This window comes from Rhinopithecus bieti, unplaced genomic scaffold (genome assembly GCF_001698545.2).
Source record: "Rhinopithecus bieti isolate Rb0 unplaced genomic scaffold, ASM169854v2 scaffold_315, whole genome shotgun sequence".
Classification (NCBI taxonomy): domain Eukaryota; kingdom Metazoa; phylum Chordata; class Mammalia; order Primates; family Cercopithecidae; genus Rhinopithecus; species Rhinopithecus bieti.
In genome coordinates, this window is record NW_016803481.1 from 1,629,364 (window position 1) to 1,651,943 (window position 22,580).

At 46.9% G+C, this 22,580-nt stretch overlaps 1 protein-coding gene across 2 annotated transcripts in view; it reads right to left on the reverse strand.

Moving 5' to 3' along the window:
* PNOC (prepronociceptin) overlaps positions 1 to 21,135 on the reverse strand; it is a 27,066-nt gene extending 5,931 nt beyond the window's left edge. The window contains exons 1-2 of one of the 2 annotated variants that reach the window (XM_017884877.1): positions 20,951 to 21,135; positions 8,662 to 8,810 (exon numbers count right to left, since the gene is read on the reverse strand). In XM_017884877.1, the coding sequence (XP_017740366.1) occupies positions 8,662 to 8,787 (126 nt within the window). In that variant the 5' untranslated portion in view covers positions 8,788 to 8,810; positions 20,951 to 21,135. The remainder of the gene's footprint in view (positions 1 to 8,661; positions 8,811 to 20,950) is intronic. The other variant, XM_017884868.1, reaches the window with a different exon arrangement.
* Positions 21,136 to 22,580: the final 1,445 nt, after the last annotated feature.

Below are 22,580 nucleotides of genomic sequence, written 5' to 3' on the forward strand. Positions count from 1 at the left end.
CCCACCCCACGTTCTTGGTTCTGATTGGGTCTCCTGGAAGCCTCTGCCCCCGGCTTTTCTTCCTATTTGCTGTTTTGGCTTCACCCCTAATTTCAGTCCAGGTTTCTGGCCTTAGCTGGCTGGAAACCCCTGACCTTGCTGCTGTGAGTCAGTAGGCAGAGCCCCTCATCATAGCATGGAGCTCCTGCATGGCTTCCAGGGCACCTTCTGGGGCAGAGGCTGCAACTGTCTGGCCTGTATTCATCTCCCCTTCTCCTTATGCACAGAACACTGTTTTATTCCTAAAGGCAACATATATGTTTCCCAAGCTTCCTTGAAGCGATAAGTAGCTGACGACATAAAAATGGAAGTGTAGGCCGGGCGCAGTGGCACACGCCTGTAATCCCAGCATTTTGGGAGGCTGAGGTGGGTGGATCACGAAGTCAGGAGATCAAGACCATCCTGGCTAACATGGTGAAACCCCGTCTCTACTAAAAATACCAAAAAAAAAAAAAAATTAGCCAGGTGTGGTGGCAGGCCCCTGTAGTCCCAGCTACTCGGGAGGCTGAGGCAGGAGAGTGGTGTGAACCCGGGAGGCAGAGCTTGCAGTGAGTGGAGATCGCGCCACTTGCACTCCACTGTGGGTGACAGAGCGAGACTCCGTCTCAAAAAAAAAAAAAAAAAAAAAAAAGGAAGTGTAATCCCAGCACTTTGGGAGGCCAAAGCGGGCGGATCACTTGAGGCCAGGAGTTTGAGACCAGCCTGGTCAACATGGCAAAAATCCATCTCTGCTAAAAATATAAAAATTAGATGGGTGTGGTGGTGGGTGCCTATAATCCCAGCTACTGGGGAGGCTGAAGCAAAAGAGTTGCTTGAACCTGGGAGGCGGAGGTCATGGTGAGCTATCATGTCACTGCACTTCAGCCTGGGTGACAGCGTGAGACTCTGCCAAAAAATAAAATAAAATAAAGAAATAAAAGAAAAAGAAAAAAAAAATAAAGGAAGTGGTCAAGCATCAGGTGGGGTTTCCAAGAAAGTAGGAGACTGACTTAAGTGGGAAGAACATCCCGTTATCCTCTTCCTCCAACTTTCTGCTTGGAATGTGGACATTTGGGCTGACATTGTGTTTGCCATCTAGAAACCATGCAGCGACTCAGAGGATGGGAGTCATGGGCTAGAAGCTGCCGACTGGCAGAGAAAAGAGAGGAGACTGGAGCTGCCACTGCAGCCCTGGGCTGTCCCCTCCTCACTCCTTGTGAGGAATTGAATCTATTGATTTCAGCCACTGTCACTTTAGGTGTTTGTTACTAGCGTGTGAATTTCATTCTTATCTGATGCAGTTGTCCTTCTGCTTGGCCTCTCGGTCCCTGTCTCTGAGTGGCACCTCACTCCCCAGTTGACTCAGATTTCAAACTCTGGGCATATCTTTTCCTCCCCTCTCACTGCCCCCATCCTGCCAGTCTACAGTTCTGCCCCTCCTCCCTCTCCCTCTACTGCCGCCTAAGTGCCTGTTAGGTGAAGTGGGTCCCTAACTGATCTCTGCATCTCTGGTCTTTGCCACTGTCGTCAATGTGGTACCTCTGGCAGGATACCCTTCCTGAGGAGTAACTAATCATGGCATTACCTTGCCCACAGCTGTCTAATTGTTTATCGTATCCATGAAACAGCTCCAAACTCTTGAGCAAAGCATTCAAATCCCTCTACCACCTGGTCCAGCCCACCATCTAGGTCTTATTTCCGAGTCTTCATCACATGCCCCTTGAGGCCTATAGGGCTGTTCCTAGTCTTAAACACCTCAAAGCTCCTCATACCCGCATGCCTTTCTCTCTGTCCCTCGAATGCAATGACCTCGTTGAATCCTTCCATCCATTCTTTGGGACCCAGACAAGCTCCAGTGCTGCCCCTCTCTGATACCTTCTAGTTCCCTGGCAAGAATTGCTCTCTCCTGCCTCTGTCTTCCCACAGAACTTTGTATTCCTCTTGTGGAAATTTTAATGCTTTATGTCATTAAATTGCAATACCTTCTAAGGCAGAATATGTCAAATTAGGGACCACATCTTACTCATGTTTGAATCCCTTGCTGGAATCTTCTCCTTCCAGTAAAGACTAGGGTTTCAGTAGAGGTTTGTCAAACTGAGCTGAATTAATCAAGAAGTCACTTTATATTTAGCTAAGAGTATAAAAGAAGGGAATGAAAAGAGGTAAGAAAGAGTCCCTGGAAGAACAGGGGTCGCAGCTAATTGCAACCAGGACTGGAATGCCCCTAGTGCTTAGCATGCACGCTGTTGCAGCAGCACCTGTCACCCTGCTGCCACCCTTTGCTTATCTGATTACTCATCTGTCCCATTAGTCCAGGACTCCAGGACTCCAGGATTCTTTTATTCTTTTTTTTTTTTCTTTTGGAGACAGAGCCCACACCTGGTCTAAAGGGTCCCACACCTGGATGTGGGTCCCAATCATCTGCAGAGCTTTTAAAAACAGAATTTCGGCTGGGCGTGGTGGCTCATGCCTGTAATCCCAGCACTTTCGGAGGCTGAGGCGGGCGGGTCATCTGAGGTTGGGAGTTTGAGACCAGCCAGACCAACATGGAGAGACCCCATCTCTACTAAAAATACAAAAAATTAGCCGGGCATGGTGGCGCATGCCTGTAATCCCAGCTACTTGGGAGGCTGAGGCAGGAGAATCGCTTCAACCTGGGAGGCAGAAGTTGTGGTGAGCCGAGATTGTGCCACTGCACTCCAGCCTGGGCAATAAAAGTGAAACTCTGACTGAGAAAACAAAAAAACAGAACTTCAAGACTCAACTCAATCTCTGAAGAATAGAACCAGGGATTAAAACTTATTTTTACAAAGGAATTAAAAACTTAATTTTACAAAGGTCAGGTAATTCCAATATTTGCCTGGATTTGCAAATCATGAATATAATTCAATCTTTGCATTTTATGACGCGGTTCAGTAATGTGTCCAAAACAACACGGTTAGATAACAGTATAACCTGAACAAGAACTCAAAGATGCTTTGCGGCCCAGTCCAAGACATCTACTCAGGTACCTCTGTGTGCTTGCAATATGAATTGTGGCAATCAATGCAAGAAAAAGGATTCGATGAGACCAAGAGCTGAGGTTTGGATGGAAGCATTGCCCGTATTCCAATGGACTGGAGGGGACAGACAGGGAATGGGTCTGACGGGAGTGTTCCTTTCCTTCCCTGGTAGGGTTTCCAAGAAGCAACCTGTCCAAGTTCACCTATTAGTCACAGGAGGTGACATTGGCCCGTAGTGATGCTCAAGCCATGGTTTTTCTGAGCAGGCCTTTTTCATTTAGCTTTTGCTCAGAGATACTTAACACATGGAACCTAGTTGCTGACAGAATGACCTCAGCAAAAAGATGCAGGGAACTACTTTTTCACACCTGCAATGTAACTGATTATAAAAAATTAAGGCAGCCCTCCCTTCCATAGGTAGGGAGGGCTGCCTTAAGAACAACGGAATTGCAAACTTCTGGAGTATTCTATAAGAATTGCTACGGTGCTGGGCATGGTGGCTCCCTCCTATAATCCCAGTACTTTAGGAGGCCAAGGAGGGACGCTCCTTTGAGCCCAGGAGTTTGAGAGCAGCCTGGGCAACATAGGGAGACCTCATCTCTACAAAAATAAAAATGTTAGTGGGGTGTGGTGCATGCCTGCAGTGCCAGCTACTTGGGAGGCCGAGGTGGGAGGATTGCTTGGCCTGGGAGGTCAAGGCTGCAATGAGCTGAGATTGCTCTACTGCACTCCAGCCTTGATGACAGAGCGGGACTCTGTCTCAAAGAAAAAAAAATGCTACTGGAGTTCGTTAGAATGCAAATTTTTAACCTATAGCACTGGATAGTCTGACCCACTAAGTCAAGGGTGGGGCCCATAAACTTGTATTTTTAGCAACAGCCCAGGTGATTCTGAGGCTGGATGATATCTGGAGAAATCCTGCTTTGAAACTTGCTCTGAGGAGGAAGAAACCATCACGGAACACGGTGGTTAAAGACTCCTACAGAGAGAGTCACTTGGGTCTGTACTTAGCCTGCTCCTGAAATACTTGGAAGAATAGCAGCTAGAATCAATGTGTAGTGTATTCTTTCAGATCAGAATTCTGTTGAGTTAGTACTCTACAGGAGTGGATCTCAACTGGGAGTGATTTTGCCTGCCAAGGGGCCATTTGGCAATCTCTGGAGACATTGTTGGTTGTCAGAACTGGTGTGTGTGTGTGTGTGTGTGTGTGTGTGTGTGTGTGTCTGCATGTTACTGGCACCTAGAGGCCAGGGATGCCAGTAAACATCCTAAAGTGCCCAGGACATCCCCCACAACAAATAATTCCCCAGCAAAAGTGCCCACAGTGGCAAGTTTGAGAAACTCTGCTCTGCAAAGTCAACAGGGATGCAGAGAAGTGTGGCTAGCACTGGGAAAGCCGTAGAAGGGTAGAGTGGGGGAGCTGGATCTGACCTTTGAGCATGCTTGGTCCAATCCTTGCAGAATAGGAGCCCCGAACTGCTTGTTGAATTGTTCTGCTCCGTCAGTTTACAGAAACAGGTGGAAGAGTTGTTAAACCTGGAGGTGCTTACATCTTCTGTGAGCCCCTAGGTTTCTAAGCCCAGATGGTAATTAGATTTTGTGTCAGTCAGGGAAAATGAAATTCTGTGATCAAACCAGATGCCACAGTCCATACCCAGACTTGATGCACTGTTAGATAAATTAGATGCTAACAAAATCATCTCAACTCTTGATTTAGGAGAGGGTTTTGGGCAAATAGGAGGAAGGCAAATTCACAACAGCATTTGTAGCACCAGATGGGCATAGGAACTTAATTCCTGACCCTCTGGTGTGGGAAACTCACCAGCCTTTTTCCAGAGAGGGTTAATGGCTTATTAAGTGAGCTGGACACATTTTGGCAGCCCACACTGATGGCATTACTATATTAAGCCAGAATGCATATGGGCATCTAGAGTCTCATATGGCTGCCAAATTGATCCATAAAGCTGGGCTTATAGGGAAAGTGAGCGAATGGCCATTCGGGTGTCTGGGCTCAAAGATTAGGGTACAAAGTGGGAAACAGGCACATGAACCCATTGGGGATAAAAGGAGCAGCTCACAAAGGCGGTCAAGTTTCTGCCACTAACGAGTCACACCACTTCTGACCAAGAGACATTTGGGAGCTATTTGCTTTCTGAGGTCCTGCTAGAATATCTGAGGACAAATACAGAAGATGAACAGCATAGAAGACAAACATATAAGGAACTCCTACTGCAAGTCACCTCATTAGAATTTTCATTTCATGAAGATAGAAAGAACTACCAGAAGGTAGTTTGTTTAGAAATAGATTTTAGGGAATTTTATTGATTGATTGAGACAGAGTCTCACTTTGTGCCCCAGGCTGGAGTACAGTAGCATGATCTCAGCTCACTGCAACCTCTGCCTCTCGGGTTTAAGTGATTCTTCTGCCTCAGCCTCCTGAGTAGCTGGAATTACAGCCATGTACCACCATGCCCAGCCAATTTTTGTATTTTTAGTAGAGACAGCTTTTCGCCTTTTTGGCCAGACTGGTCTTGAACTCCTGGCCTCAAGTGATCCACGTGCCTTAGCCTCCCAAAATCCTGGGATTACAGGTGTGAGCCACTGCACCAGGCCAAATTTTAGGGAGTTTAAAATAAATTTCCCCACACTCTTTCTTGGGGACTGGTTGCCTTATTTTTTGTCTCTAAAATAACTCAGTGAATCCAGTTTTTTCTCCTTGAGCTGATGAAGTAAGTACCATTCACAGTTAGGTTAAAGGCCAGGACGTTGCAATGGGTTTGGGTGTGAGTCATTTACCAACCAAAATTATAGTCTAACAACAAGCAGCCATACTTGAATAGTCTACTAGGAGCAGAAGTAAAAAGTTTCCTGATGAAGCCAAGGATCCAGAGGACCCTGGGAAGAGCTCAGGATTATGTAATTTGGTGGAGGGACTGGGGAAGGGACCTTTGCTGAAATATGAGTCCCCCTGTCATTCACAGGATGGACATAGTCAAGGGCTGCCAGATTTGGAAATGGGATTTGAGTGCCTACTTTCTAGGCATTTTGTTAAACTCAAACATAGGTTAAAAGTGAATACAAACTAGAAACAAAAACAAGCAGGCAGCTGCATCCTCCGGGGGGTTAGCAAGCACTGTGAAGGTGTTAGTCCTCCATTGTGAGGATTTTATGTTCCATTTTCTGACTTGTTTCAAAGAAGTAAAGCTGCGAATGTTGTCTAGACCCCAGATACTTAAGATGCTATGGAGAGATGCAGACATGGTCCAAATTTTTGACTCTCTGAAAGATGCAAACGTAAAACCTTTACAGAGACCGCAGCAGATGTGCCTATTAGGAGACTAATGGTTTTAAAATCTTCCAGTTTCAGCGGGATGGGATGTGTTTATTGAGCTATGCTCTGTGCCACACACTGTGCTGCATGCTGGGATACCCAGCTCCATCAGTAAAGAAAGCTCACTCCATATGGGGAGAGAGAGTCCTGCAGATACGACTAACAATCAGAACACGAGGAAGGAGGGCCCACTCCACTGGGGTGGGTGGAGAATCAGTGCAGTGTTCTCTTACCAGGGGACACTTAATCTGGGATTTGAAGTGCGAGTGGGATTTATGGATGGGGGAGGAGGCCGAGGCAGGCACGATGGCAGGGCAGGAAGAGAAGGCAGGATTTCTGGGAACTCTGGAAAGTGATTGGGTCTGGAGCCCAAGAAAGAGGCGGTCGGGAGGGTGCCTTTAGGAGTTTTCTGCAGCCTAGGAGGAGCAGAAGGCCTGGGATGTATGGGTGGGTTCTCAGAGGGAGGTGAAAAGCAGAGAATCTTGGTGATCCTTTATGTAGGGGGTGGGGAGAGGACAAGGAACCAACACAGTAGCCAGAGTGGGGAAGAGAATGAGGCACATGGACGGAGAGAGGGCTGGGGTTCCTGAAAGAGGGAATCGTCAGCAGAGTAGGAGCTCAGAGAGAAACATGGTGAATGAATAAGAGGAGACATTTACTATAACCACGTAACCGAGGGCCAACTGTAGACTATATTCATGGAAAGTAATAATATTAATAACATGGGAAATTGATCCTGGTATAATATAGTAAGTGAATTGGTTAACTGGAGATGCCCTGGGTAGTTATGACTGGGTGGAAAATGGGCTTGAAAACCATTGAGCCCAAGAGCTTGGTGCTTTGGGTCTGCTGGATTTTTATCTCCTCCTCTGTTATCTGGAGGTGGGAGACACCAGGGTGTGTCAGCCCCCCTGCAAATACTCGGTTCTACATTTGTACGTTTGCCTTAAGGAACTGTGGTGCTTCCGGCTGTTTTGAAAGGTTAAGGGGTTTAAAAGATGGCATCTTTTGAAGGAAGTTATTTGACTATAAAGTAAAAAACAATTGAGCTATACTGGATTTAATAGGAGAGGAGTAACTATGTGGACTGAAATGTAGATAGTTGACAAAGCAGTTTATTTAATGAAGAAAAATTTAATACTGGATTTGCACCTGAAGTTGGAAATTTAAAATATAAGAGAGCATTTTGGTACTAAGGGGTTCACTGTTGAATTATCTGCAATATCAAAAATAAAAGGCACATACATGTTCAATCATTAGACAAATTACATGGTCCTTCTGTATCCACAGGGGATTGGTTTTCAGGATACTAAATCTACAGATGCTCAAGTCCCTTATATAAAATGGCTATGCGGCCGGGCACGGTGGCTCATGCCTGTAATCCCAGCACTTTGGGAGGACGAGGTAGGTGGATCACTTGAGGTCAGGAGTTCAAGACCAGCCTGGCCAACATGGTGAAACCCATCTCTACTTAAAATACAAAAAATAGCGGGCTGTGGTGGTGGGTGCCTATAATCCCAGCTACTTGGGAGGCTGAGGCAGAAGAATTGCTTGAACCTGGGAGGTGGAGCTTGCAGTGAGCTGAGATCGTGCCACTGCACTCCAGCCTGGGTGACAGAGTGAGACTCTGTCTCAAAAAACAAAAATAAAAAAAATAAACAAATAAAATGGCTATGCACATCCTCCTGTATACTTTAAATCATCTCTAGATTACTTATATTACTTAATATAATGTAAATGCTGTGTAAATAGTTGTTACGCTGTATTGCTTTATTTGTATTATTTTTTATTGATGTATTATTATTTTTTAATTTTTTCTGAATATTTTCTATCCATGGTTAGTTGAATCCTTGAATGTGAAACCTGTAGATACCGAGGGCCAACTGTAGACTATATTCATGGAAAGAAATAATAACATGGGAAATTTATTCTGGTATAATATAATAAGTGGAAAAAAGTAGGATTCTTTCTCTTACTGGTGTAATTAAGGGTGATTTAAATTTCTCTTTTTTTATACTTTTCTGAATTTGCCACACTCTCTGAAATAAGTAACATTATTTTAATCCTGGGAACTACCTGGCATCACAGGCAGGGCTCTTCCTGCAGGTGGTATGGTGGAAAGATCGCAAGGTTCTGGGTCGGAAGAGCAGCTCCTGTCTGCATCTGTTTCCTATGGGCCATGTGATGCTGGGCAAGTCCTGTGAGGTGTGGGAGAGGCCTTGGCTTCTCACTCAGAGTCTGCTCTGGAGTAGGGAGGGAGGAGGTAGTCAGGGAGGAGGACAGCCTCTCTGCCTTGCCTTGGGGACCTACCTCCAGGTTGAAGCTGTCCAGGGCTGGGCGGAGCTTCTCCTGGCATGTGAGACAGTCCCTCTGACAACTGCTGAACACACTGGAGAAGAGGCTGAGCAGCAGCAGGTCACAAACCAGGACTTTCATGGTGCAGGAGCAGGAAGCAGGTGCTGGAACATACAGGAAGCATGGCAGTGAGTACAGCCATTCTCGGGGGGCTGCTCTGGGCCGGAGACCCTAACCCAGAGGATGCAGGAAAGACACTCCTCTGCTGTCTCTGGCAGGACGGCACTAGGGGCCTGAGATTCACTTTCCAGGGGTGTAAATTGTCAAGGCCATAGGCAACCCGGCCCTATCACCTAGACTCAGTGTTCACGCACAGGCTTGCTAGTGTCTGGGTTCTTGGGTTGGTCCTGGGTGTCAGGACACCCTGTGATTCCTGCCACCTGCCTGGCCTTGACACCACACAGGCACTTTCGGGAACAGCTGTGTGGTGGCAGAGACAGCTTTCTTGGAAGCTGAAGGCATCGCTTTGCAGCTTACCAGCATGTGACATTAAATCAACCTCTTCGAGCCTCAGTTTTCATAGCCCATAAAAGGGGCACAGTGGCACCTGCCTTATCACAGCCCTATTGTGAAGATGAAATGAGACCTGTAAGAGGCGTTTTGCAAAGTGCCGTGCAAAAGTAAGATGAGTAAAATACGAGATTTATTAATGACTCAAGTGCTTCCTTTCATCTGCCTGACCTTCCCTGCTGCAGCCAGGAATGCCCCCAACCCCCGGTACCCTGAAATCTCTCTTCCAGGTACTTGCCTCTTATCCCTGCTAGATGTGAGCTAGTGCTATGGTCTATCTCTGTCTCCCTAAAATTCCTATGTTGAAATCCTAACCTCCAAGGTGATGGTATTAAGAGATGGGATCTTTGGGCCAGCCACAGTGGCTCACGCTTGTAATCCCAGAACTTTGGAAGGCCGGGGCAGGTGGATCACTAGAGGTCAGGAGTTCAAGGCCAGCCTGGCCAACATCATGGCAAAACCCTATCTTTACTAAAAATACAAACATATATACATATATATCCAGGTGTGGTGGTACACACCTGTAATCCTAGCTACTTGGGAGGCTGAGGTGACAGGATTGCTTGAACCCGGGAGGTGGAGGTTGCAGTGAGCCAAGATCGTGCCATTGCATGCCCACCTGGTTGACAGAGCGAGACTCTGTCTCAAAAAAAAAAAAAAAAAAAAAAAAAAGAGAGAGAGAGAGAGATGGAAGATTGAACTTTTGGGAGGTGATGAGATCGTAAAACTAGAACCCATATGAATGGAATTAGTGCCCTTGTAAAAGAGGCCCCAGAGAGCTAGCTAGTCCCGTCTACCACTTGAGGACACAGCAAGAAGGCAACAACTAAGAACCAGGAAATAGACCCTCACCAGACACTGAATCTGCAGACATCTTGATCTCAAACTTTCCAGCCTCCAGTACTGTGAAAAAGAAGTTTCTGTTGTTGGCAGGGCACGGTGGCTCACGCCTGTAATCCCAGCACTTTGGGAGGCTGAGGCAGGTGGATCACTAGAGGTCAGGAGTTCGATACCAGCCTGGCCAACATGGAGAAACCCCATCTCTACTAAAAATACAAAAATTAGCCAGAAATTGCTTGAACCCAGGAGGCGGAGGTTGCAGTGGGCCAAGATCACGCCACTGCACTCCAACCTGGGTGACAGAGCAAGACTCCATCTCAAAAAAAAAAAAAAGAAAAGAAATTTCTGTTGTTTATAAGCCACCCAATCTACGCTCTTTTGTTACAGTCGCCTGGACAGACTAAGACAGTTGGCTTCCTGAGCACAGGGCCATGTTATTCACCTTGGCATTCCAGGCCAAGCATAGGTCCTGGCATGTGGAACTCGCTATTTAAAATTGAACAAAGAAACTATTCTAATATAGTAGCTCCAAGGATTGGTTGATTGGATCAGTGGTTTGCAATCTTATGTAGGATTGCCTGAAAGGTGTGCAGTTTTCACTGTTTCTCCTTGAAACTTATCTTTTGATCAAGCCTTCTGAATCTGAAAGATGCTTTCCTGGATTGTATCACTTTGGGTCCCTGTAGAACCATCTTTAGGTGGAGGATTAAATGGAAAGGGAACAAAGAATTTTCTAGAAATGTATATGTTCTTGATTGAAGTCGCAGGAGTGTATCCATTTGCCAAAACCCATTGAGTTGTAGATTTATATTCTGTGCATTTCACTGTGTGCAGTTCCCTTAATGAAGAGTTCAGTGTAGAAAGCCAAAAATGACTGCCTTTATTACTCTTTCTTCAGTTGATATTGAGGAACTGTAGAAGGTCTTGCTACTCCAATGCACCCTGCAGACCAGCTGGAATCTTGTTAGAAATGCAGATTCTTGGGCCTCACCCCAGAACCACTGAATCAGGATCTGCGTGTCTTTTTGTTTTTGTTTTGAGACAGTCTTGCTCTGTCACCCAGGCTACACAATCTCAGCTCACTGCAGCCACCACCTCCCCAGGCTGTGGCATGAGAACAAGACATTCTCGTACCACAGCCTCCTGAGTAGCTGGGATTACAGGCACATGCCACAATGCCTGACTAATTTTTGTATTTTTGGTGGAGATGGGGTTTCATCATGTTGGCCAGGCTGGTCTCGAACTCCTGACCTTGTGATCTGCCTGCCTCGGCCTCCCAAAGTGCTAGGATTACAGGCACGCACTACCAGGTCCCACTAATTTTTTGGAAGGATCCACATTTTTAGCAATATTCCCAGGTGACTTATATCCGTGCCAAAGTTTGGGAAGTGCTGGTATGAAAAGGATGTGAACAAAGGAGGGACCTGCAACTGAGCCCACCCCAGTTCTTCTTGTGCATCATCAAAGCATTTCATACCCAGAGGATGACGATAAGTATGGGGTGCTCAGTAAGTGTTTGTTAAATCAATGAGTTGAATTTTTGTTTGTTTGAGACGGTCTCGCTCTGTTGCCCAGGCTGGTGTGCAGTGGTGCAATCATGGCTCACTGCAGCCTTGAACTCCTGGGCTCAAGTGATCCTCCCACCTCAGCCTCCCAAGTAGCTGGGAAGATTGTTTGAGCCCAGGATGCCTGGTTAGTTTTTAAATTTTTAGCAGAAATGAGGTCTCGCCATGTTGTCCAGGCTGGTCTCGAACTCCTGGCCTCAAGTGTTCCTCCCACCTTAGCCTCCCAAAGTGTTGGGATTACAGGCATAAGTCACTGCACCTGACCAATTAATTCACATTTGAGATGGGTTTTGAAATAAATAATGAACACAGCGCCTATACAAATGACTGTATCGCAAATGCATTTGAGATGATTTTTTCTTCTTTATCCCAAGGACCAGGGCTTTAGTTGAGATTTATTGCCTGGGTTATTGTAATAGCCTCCTAATTAGTCCACCTAATGTTCTGGCTTCCCCCCAAGCCATCTTCAATCTGATGATGTCACCTTATATTTAAACTAATTTTATAACCTCATTGCTGTCAGGAGGAGCTCCAAGGACTTAGCACTGACCGATTCTTGCCTCGTCTCCTAGCACCTAACCTCGCATAGCCTCTAGTCTCAGCCAATCATGTGTAGCTCCGAACTGTATCAGGCTCTTAATATTTTTTTTCGAGACAGTCTTACTCTGTCACCCAGGCTAGAGTGCACTGGTGCTATCTCGGCTAACTGCAACCTCTGCCTCCTAAGTTCAAGTGATTCTCGTGCCTCAGCCTCCGGAGTAGCAGGATTACAGGTGCCCACCACCACATCTGGCTAATTGTTGTGTTTTTAGTAGAGACGGGGCTTCACCATGTTGGCCAGTCTGGTCTTGAACTCCTCACCTCAAGTGATCTGCCTGCCTTGGCCTCCCAAAGTGCTGGGATTACAGACATGAGCCACCGTGCCTGGCTTCTTAATGCCTTTTTATCTTGGCACTTGCTCTTCCCTTTGCCCAGAATATCCTTCTCCAACTCATCCTTCACACACACCTCTAGCATCATCCCTTCTGGGAAGCCATGTCCACCCCATGGTCTGAGTTAGATCAGTCTCCTCTGCTGCCCTGGCATCTGGAAGAGCACATCATAGTGGGAGGCCAGCGAGCCTCAGGGGCTCCATCCATCAACACCGGCACAACAGACCCACGCTGCAGAGTGGCGGTGATGTGTGCTTTCTCATCTGCTAATGACTACAGACTGCCTGCTTCCCATCGCAGCTCTGCAGCTTGCTAGCTGTATTTGACCTCTCATTTCCTCATCTGCAAAAATGGGATGAAATTAGTACCTGTCTCAGAAGATGATTAGTGGGTTAATGTTTGTAAGCAATTAAAATAGCACTGACAGGCAATAAGAATATATACGAGAAGGAAAGAACCCGGCATGCAGCATTCACTCTAACACTCTTTTTTGTTTTTTTGAGACGGTGTTTCACTCAGTTGCCCAGGCTGGAGTGCAGTGGCACAACCTTGGCTCACTGCAACCTCCACCTCCCAGATTCAAGCAATTGTCTTGCCTCAGCCTCCTGAGTAGCTGGGACTACGGGAGTGCACCACCATACCCAGCTAATTTGTGTATTATTAGTATAGGTGAGTTTCACCATGTTGGCCAAGCTGGTTTCGAACTCCTGACCTCAGGTGATCCACCCACTTCGGCCTCCCAAAGTGCTGGGATTACAGAAATGCGCCACCGTGCCTGGCCTTACGTTTCTCATTCTACAAAGTTTCCGTCTTTCTAGATATTTTTGTAGTGTTCCAAACAGCGTGGTTGTGCCCTCTGCAACCACATGGTGGCAGTGGCTATACATCGCAGAAGAAAAGGAAGGGAGGAGAAAAGGAGCCGTTTCCTTTCCTTCCTAATATGAGGTTTTAATACAGAATGTGTGCATAGGCTGAGCTGACAAGCTGTGACAGATGTTAGCGAAATGCTCTCCGGCTGAGGTTTTTTGTGAACTTCATTAACCGGGGCAATTTGCACATTCAGGAAATGCTGGCTGGTTTGACTGATGTTTGCCATCTCAAATTCTGGGTAAATGGGATTTAGAGGCGAGGTGTAAAAGGAAGATGAGCTTCTGGGACATGTAGTGCATGGCCATTTGCAGGTAAAATGTGGGGCCCTGCACCTTGGCACTTGGGGAGACCTTGTTGAGTGTCCTTGGCTCTAGCCAAGCCCTCCCTGTGGGTCGGAGGCACATGTACCTTCCGGACTCCAGCCTCCGGGCCCTTCTCTGTCTCCCCTCACTTTTAACAATTGACTCCACTGATTATTCGAGGAGTCATCCACACTCAACGCTATCCATTGCCCCCTGCAATTCACAGAATCCACAAAATGGAGATTATCACATAGTTCCATCCACCCCACAGGTGCCTCACAAGCTTTATTTTATTTTATTTATTTATTTATTTATTTATTTATTTATTATTTATTTATTTATTTTTGAGATTGGAGTCTCCCTCTGTTGCCCAGGCTGGAGTGCAGTGGCGGATCTCCAGCTCACTGCAAAGCTCTGCCCTCCTGGGTTTGCACCATTCTTGCCTCAGCCTCCCGAGTAGCTGGGACTACAGGTACCCGCCACCTCGCCCAGTTAGTTTTTGTATTTTTTTTAGTAAGACGGGGTTTCACCGTGGTTAGCCAGGATGGTCTTGATCCTTGTGACCCTCGTGATCCGCCCGTCTCGGCCTCCCATAGTGCTGGGATTACAGGCTTGAGCCACCGCGCCCGGCCGCAAGCTTTAAAATGAGATGAATGTCAGTGAAAACTCAAAATTATGTAAATATCATTATAAAAGAGACAGCATTCTGTATTTTCTCATACACCTCCCAACACCTACTACAATTGTGTTCTAGATTAAATCAGATTTTGAACTTTGAAAACTCAGCAGATGTTTTTCATTTTAAGAAGTCTTGACTATATCTATATGCTGGATGATGCTCTGTATTTAAATGGAGATGAGTAGTTAGTTAGTTCACGAGTTGTATTTGTGTTTAAACATTACACTGTGGACCTGTGTGACTGCGGACAAGTCCTGAGATCCTCAGTCTTTTCAACTGCAAAGTGGGGATAATAACAGGTTTGTTGTTACATTGATGCTGAAACTTTATACTTTGTAACGATGGAACTGTGTGCAAATTATTTCACTTCTGTGAGCCTCAGTCTTCTCAACTGTGAAATGGGAATAGTGACAGGTTGTTGCTATTTTTATACAACCATAGCAAACATCAGTAAATAAAAAGTTCCCTGCGTAGGTTGAATTTTACATGGCTTGTATTTCACTTGGTGAGCCAAGCTCAGCTAATACGTCTATGTGACAATACTATATTCTGGGCATCTCATATTGAATAAAGAAATATTGAATTGCCTTTTCTTTCGGCAATGACACCTCATAAATTTAATTGTGCCTTGCTGTTTATAAAGATAAAATACTGCTATGGTTTGACCTTAATCGATTTGCGTGGAATCTTGCTTCCAAGGGCAATATAATTAGTTGCTTATCTGTTTGGAGAATCACATATGCAGCTTTAGCCAAAGCTGAACCCTAATTAAGTTTTGTCTTATGACCTATGCGAAGGCCTGTAATTTTGATGCTGCCAGCGGAAAAGAGAAGAGGGGACTGCTCTTGCTAGAGGCAGATACACCTCCATCCTTTTCATCACTTTTCATCAACCACATGTAGAGAATATTCTTGACAGGTCACCAAAAAATTTTATATTCATATATTACACAACCCTATAATCTAGGGTTAATATCAACCCACCTTTTTAAGATGAACGTAAACTCTTAGAGGTTAAGCAATTTGACTAGGGTCATCCAGTTTATAAGTAGCAAAGCCAGGACTTAAACTCAGGTGTGTTGACTCCAAATCGTGTGTTCTGGGAAACCATAAACTTTACACACTGTTTCTGCTTTTGGAAAGTTGCCAAATTCTGATGGCATCTCATTGTGGTGGAATCTATTTGCATTTCATAGCAATCATATTACTATGACTTTAGAGCTCTATGAGCCAGGCTCTGCGCTAATTGCTTTATAAGCATCATCCTATGGGGTAAGTGCTATCATCCCCGTTTAATAGTTGAGCAGGTTGAGGCTTAAGGAGTTGACATAACTTGAAGTGGCAGAGCTGGGACTTATGTCTGATGCTGCCTGTCAGTGATCCCTGCAGCTGTCTTCGTGTAGGAGAACTCATTCAGGGACTTCCTCTTGTTCTGAACTCTGCACTCCCTCTCTGATGACAACCCTTTTTTTTTTTTTTTTTTTTGAGATGGAGTCTCGCTCTGTTGCCCAGGCTGGAGTTCAGTGGTGCTATCTTGGCTCACTGCAACCTCTGCCTCCCAGGTTCAAACGATTCTCCTGCCTCAGCCTCCTGAGTAGCTGAGATTACAGGTGCCCGCCACCATGCCTGGCTAATTTTTTTGTATTTTTAGTAGAGACGGGGTTTCACCATGTTGGTCAGGCTGGTCTCGAACTCCTGACCTCAAATTATCCTCCCACCTCAGCCTCCTAAGGTGCTGGGATTACAGGTATGAGACACTGTGCCTGGGCTGATGACAACCTCTTTATTGTTGCTTCTCCCCAGTTCACAGAGGGACCCTTCATTGCGCACCAGCTGCATGTCCATTGGAAGACAAGTGGGTCTTCCCCATGCCCCATTTCTTAGACCCATTGCAGACAAGACTCCTGCAACGGAGCTTGTGCTTATTTACCAGCTATTATGGAGAGAGGCTGCTTTGGTTTCTTTTCCTCTTCTGGCTGATACCATTACACTTCAAGTGTCTCTCCTCTGATCTAAATTTCCACCTGGAAAGAGGGGGACGGCATAGAGGAGGTGGAGGAAAGAACAATTGCCCAGCCCAGCACAGGTCAAGCATTCCCTAGGCTGGGGAGAAATGAATGAGCGAGAGCTGGGCTCAGAAACAAGAGTCCTGGCGTCTAGTCCGGCTCTGTCGTTACCTGTGGGATTTTAAGCAAGATCTTTTCTCTCTCTGGGCCTCAGCTTTTCCCTCTATAAGAAGAGGCAGTTAGATGAGATGGTTAATATTCTTTGATTTTATGAATGGCCAGATATTTGTACTTTCCTGGAAGTGAGAAAGGAGGGAAAAAGGGAAGAGGAAAAGGAGATGAAGGCTTCATGGGGAAGTAGCTTCCGGGCAGCATGGGAGGAAAGCTATAGAAAGGTGGAGGGGGAAAAGACACACGTTCAGGGCTGCTGCAGGTGGGAAGGTAGCCCTCAACTCCCATCCTCCTGGTTCTGGGCCACACTCCCACATATACTGGCAACATAATTTAAATAGATTTTGGAAAGCTTTTATTTACTTTTAGCTGGGTGTATTGGGATGCATCTGCAATCCCAGCAACTTAGAATGCTTGAGCCCAGGAGTTTGAGACCAGCTTGGGGAACATAGTGAGACCCCTATCTCTACAAAAAAAAAAAAAAAAAAAAAAAAAAAAATTAGCTATGTGTGGTGGTGCAAATCTGTAGTCTTAGCTATTCAGGAGGCTAAGGCAGGAGGATAGCTTGAGCCCAGGAGGTTGAGTCTGAAGTGAGCTATGATTGTGCCACTGTACTCCAGCCTGGGTGACAGAGTGAGACCCTGTCTGTAAACAACAGTAACAACAACAACAACAAAAGACCAGCCTGGGCAACACAGCAAGCCCTCCAACTCAAAAAGAAAGAAAGAAAGAAAGAAAGAAAAGCTTTTGTTTACTTTTATGTAATAAAATCATTCAATGTTCTTTTCTAAAATATTGGAAAACACAGATAAACATCAACGAATCTAGGACAACAATCTTCAAACTTCTTTTTTTTTTTTTTTTTTGAGACGGAGTCTCACTCTGTCGCCCAGGCTGGAGTGCAGTGGTGCGATCTCGGCTCACTGCAAGCTCCGCCTCCTGGAGTTCACGCCATTCTTCTGCCTCAGCCTCCCGAGTAGCTGGGACTACAGGCACCCACCACCACGCCCGGCTAATTTTTTTGTATTTTTAGTAGAGACGGGGTTTCACCGTGTTAGCCAGGATGGTCTCGATCTCCTGATCTGGTGATCTGCCCGCCTTGGCCTCCCAAAGTGCTGGGATTACAGGCATGAGCCACCGTGTCCAGTCAAACTTCTTTAACTTTGTACCCCTAGCAGTCGATTTTGAGTACACATTCCTAATTTATTTATAAGTTACATACTTTATAAAATCCACTAAAATGCAAATTAAGAAAGATAAGATAAAAACAAAAGTCTCAATTTCCTGAAGCCTATTGTGAGTTTGGAGGAAGCCAGAGCTCTGGCCGCCCTGTGCTCCTGGCACTTGCTCTGTGTGGCTTCTATCAGGAACTCCACACACGTTCCTTGGCCAAATGAATGAAAGGATGAATGAGGAAGGAGGGTGGGGGAAGATTGCAGGCCAATGTGGAAAGAGGGGAGGTTGGATCTGAGCCACTGTGGGATGGCAGAGCTGGGGTGCACGGTGAGGCATGCTATCTACTCCACCTGCCAGGCTGGGCCCCCGGGCTGATGATTTTATGCTTCTGCAATGTTGAAGCAGCTGCCAGTATTTTGGGGAAAAAAAAAAAAGCCCACAGGATCATGGAAAATTGAGACTGAAACTAATTGCAGCCTATCCAGGGAGATGCCCAGAAAACTGGCTTGCCCCTGAAATTGATGTGCTCCAAATCTCACGACTGGTTTGTGATTAGATGGAAAGCTTTATGTTCGATTGTGGGATTTAAATAAAGACGTTTAGAAAATTCAGTTTGCTTCATGACTGCCCAGCAATTCAAGCCACTACCAGTCATTCATTGTCAGGACGGCTCCTGTTTCCTGAGAAGGGTCCATCCCTTTCTTAAGACACCTGAGGAGTAGCTCCACCCAGACGGGGAACGCAAGAGATTTCAAAGCTTCCTTCGTGGGCTTTGGGAGCTGTGGAGCTGGATGGGGAAATGAGGGATCACTGAACCGTGTCAGTGCAAGTAGAGAACGCTCACCTGAAACTTCCCATTCCTATCCGTGTGCATATGTGCGTGTGTGTATTAGCACAAAATATGCATGTAGACAAGCTTAGCTCACTGCCTGGCACAGAGTGGGTTTCAAGAAATGTTAATTCCGTTGCCCTCCTTTTGTGTGCTTGACCTGGCTGCTGCCTCCCTCTTCAAAGCCCTTCACCCATCCAGATTCCACCTGCCTTCCCACTTGGTAGAATCCTAGGAATCCCTGGAGGAAGTGCTCCTTCTCCCGAATTCTTCTAGCACTTGCTCTCTGGATTATGCGATTCAGGACTGAATTACACCCAGCTTTGCATTGTCTTCTAATTCTTTCTCATGTTTGTGTCATGTCTCTCCTCTACCCCCGACCCCACTATGAGTTCATAAGCACCCCTGACCATAACGGGGAGATGAACTGGAGCCAGAATGGCTTGGCTCAGTCCTGACCCTGCCATGTACTGAATAAATCATTTAATCTCTCAGGTTCAGTTTCCCCAACTGCAACACCGAGATAATGGCACCACCTCACAGGGCTGTTGCTGGGATAATAGGTGTGAAAGCGCCTAAATCGTTGTACAAATGTAAAGTGCTGTTATTATCACCTCTGCTGAATCTACTTGAGCTCCTGCAAGCCTCCTTGCCTGGTGGAGTGTAGACGATAGCTACCTGATTGATTGAATACAGAATAGCTTTGTGACAGCTCCTGTCATAGGCTCCAGGGAGCACAGGTTTGAGCCTAATCCTGCAATCACTCCCTTCATTGACAATGCAAACTCGCCTGCATTTTACAAATCCCTAAGTACTCTCAGCCTTCAGCTGATAAAGCAGGGGCTGCCGCCCTGTGGGCAACAAAACTGCGCCCTCAAAACAACCTGAGGCTGCACCGCAGAACCCTTGACAGGCAGCACTGGGTGGCACATGGAGATACAAAAGCTGCTGCTTTTACTGAGGTGAGGATGGTTGGGGATGGGTTTTCCAGGGACCCTCCTCTGCAGAAGACTCAGCAAGCCCAAAGGAGCGCGAATCCTTTTTGTTAAAGGTAACACAGCCTCAGTGGAAGCTTGTAGAATATTTCTCTGCCACACTTTACAAATGAGAAAAAAAGAGGGTGCATGCAGTAGCCACCCACAAGCAGCGAAAAAGAGCAGTATTTGCTTTGGGAGGTTTTGATAAGAAGCCAGGCAGTTACTTTTCCCATCTATGTTGAAAACTCTGGTTTGGGCTTGCTGGCGAATGCCGTGCAAAGCTCATCTTTTGTTAGTCTGCCGAACAATGTTATTGGTTATAATTGGGGCAATTATGGGCTGCTTGAGGAAGCTAAACACAGATGTTTAAGCGCAGGATCAGGGTATTCAAGTCCAAAGCAGTTTGCTTTAAATAGTCCATTTCCCGAATCATCCTGCCTTACTTGAAATTCCCCCAGAACTTGCCCATGTTCAGAGCGAGATTGGGGGAGGAGGGGCTGGGTAGTGAAGCCTGGGGAAGCAAGACTGAGGGAGAGAGACGCACAAAGAGAGGAGGAAGAAAAAAGGTGGCTGAGAGAGCCTCGAGAGTTGGGATGCGGTGACTATGAAGGGAGTATTCTGCATGACCTGGGCAAAGACCTTTAGGTGGGGAAGATGGGCAGGGGGAGAGAGATGCCAAACAAGAGAAGAACCCTCTAAATGAATCAGGTTCTGGGAGACCAAGGTCACGCCCGTAGAAATGCCCTCTGGAATTCACACGCCGTGGCGCTCAGCAGTGTGGGTACACAGGTGAAGCACACTCCCCAGGTCTGGCGCTTCCCCATTATTTATAGCAATTTCTGTCGGGGGCAGAAGGGAGAAGGGCTCCCTCCGGATTAAAAACTCCCATCTGGATGGCATCAAGTTCAGTGATAGGCGGAGAAGCAGCCTGCACACTGCATCGGAGAGGAAAGGAAGCCACGGAGAGAAAACCCTCATGAGGGGGCCAGGGGCTTCCTGGGGGCCGCCCCGTGGAAGGCAAACCCCCTCCCAAGTGCTTGCCCCTCCCCTGACCTCACTCCTTCAGCAGCCTCCTTTTGACACAGAGCAACAACCACGTAGGGGCCACAGCTGGGGAAGCAAAACTTTTCCTCATTTCCAAGTTCCCCTCTTTCTGTTTCTGCATCTGTCTGCGGTTAAAAAAGAGCCTTAGCTCTCCCCCGTTCCCCACCATCCAAACGCTGCAAAGGAAATGAATGAAGAACCATCTCGCAAGAGGCCAGCAGCATCCACACTGGACAAAGGAGAGAGGCCGAGGAGCCAGACCCTGGTGGCCCTGCCCTCCCGGAGCTCCACGCAGTTAGTCCAGTTAGTCGCGGTCTGGCTGGGGGCCCCGTGCAGTTGCCTACCTGAGAGCTGTCAGTCCCCGGCTCCCTCCGATGGATGTGAGGCTCGGTTCCGCTGTCTCAGCCACACCAGCATATATATCCTCTCCCCCACGCACAGCCCTCCCCTTCCCTGCCCACCTCCATGACACATACACACACTGACCCCCTTCAGCAACCAAAGAGCAGAACCTGCAAGCCTTGCTGGCTGCTCCCTTTCCCCAGCTCTGCCATCAGACCTGTGACATCCCCACCTCCCCATCAATCCATTCTCAAGCCTGCTTCACCTGGACTCTGTTCAGCCAGGATCCCACAGCTGCCTTCCCTGTGCTTCCAGAGGCTCTGCGAGGACTGACGGGGAGCTCTGGCAAGTCAGAAAAAAAGCCTCCTGGTGACAGTGACAAGGCAGACCCCAAATCCTGGAGTCTCCTTGAGCAACCTTTTTGCCTGAGGAGTGAAGAATAGGAGGCAGGCAGAAGGGAGGGGAGCTCATGCCAGGCTCCCACCGGCATGGAGGAGCCCAGGGCTGAGCTAAGCCAAGCCCCCACCTAATGTCACTGCCCCTAACTAGGCCACTCAAGGGGTGGCTCTACCTGCCCTGGGCCAAGTCAGGAGGCATTTCCACAGGTGCCCACAGCATGGTGCGATGGAGAGTGCTGAGACTCAAGGCTCAGATGGAAGTGTTTGAAATTCGGCTGTACAGTCAGAGCAAGGCACATCTCTTTGTGAACCTCAAGTCCTCCTTCTGGAAAACGAGTCTAACACTGCCCAGGGTGGTTGTGAGTAGAAAAAGGAGATTCTGTTTGAATCTGCAACACACGAGGCCCGTAATGAATGTGCTGCTCTCCTCTCAGCCCCCTTTTCACACTAATTAGTACCACCTGGATCTAGAAATCCCATATCAGTGTCTGGTGTCACAATAGAGAGCTTTTAAAGCTTCTGCACCTTAGGGTGTCACTACCGAGTGCCCTGGAGGCTCAGAAGCTCTGGAAGCTTCCCTGTCCCTTACTGCAGAGCCTCCTTGTCTTCTGCAGCTGCTGGGGCTTGTGGGCTGCAGGAAGGGAGCTCACAGGCTGAAGGCACAGGCTCAAGGGTTTAGCGTCCTTGGGGACCCCACCTTTCCTTACCTTAGGTGAATTGCACCATGACCCTGTCCTTAGTTTTCCCAAGAGGGTCTAAAATATTCCAGAATCCCAGGGTTTGAACCTATGTCTTCCAAGGAGCTCAAGCACTCTCATATGGTGAGTCCAGCTCTCTTGTCTACCCACGACTGGGTGGAGAAAGATTGAGGGAAGCATCTGCCCTGACTGTGAATGGTATAGGGTTTCTTTTTGGGGTAATGGTAATGTTCTGGAATTAGATTGTGGTGATGGTTGCACAACATAGCAAGAATACTAAAACCCACCAAATTATATGCCTTAAAATGGTGCATTTTATTTTCTGGGAATTACATCTCAATGAAAAGAAAATAGGTAGAAAGCAAACATCTGCTCAGGTTAAGAGCAACAGGTTCTGAGAATAAAATGTCCCTTCCATCTGTGTTCACAGCAAAAGGGCTCAGGAGACCAGCATACTCACAATTCTTTACTTAGATCTCTGTTGCCCAAACCTTACACTGCAGGCCACAGCTACCATTATGGACCCTTTGGGAAAC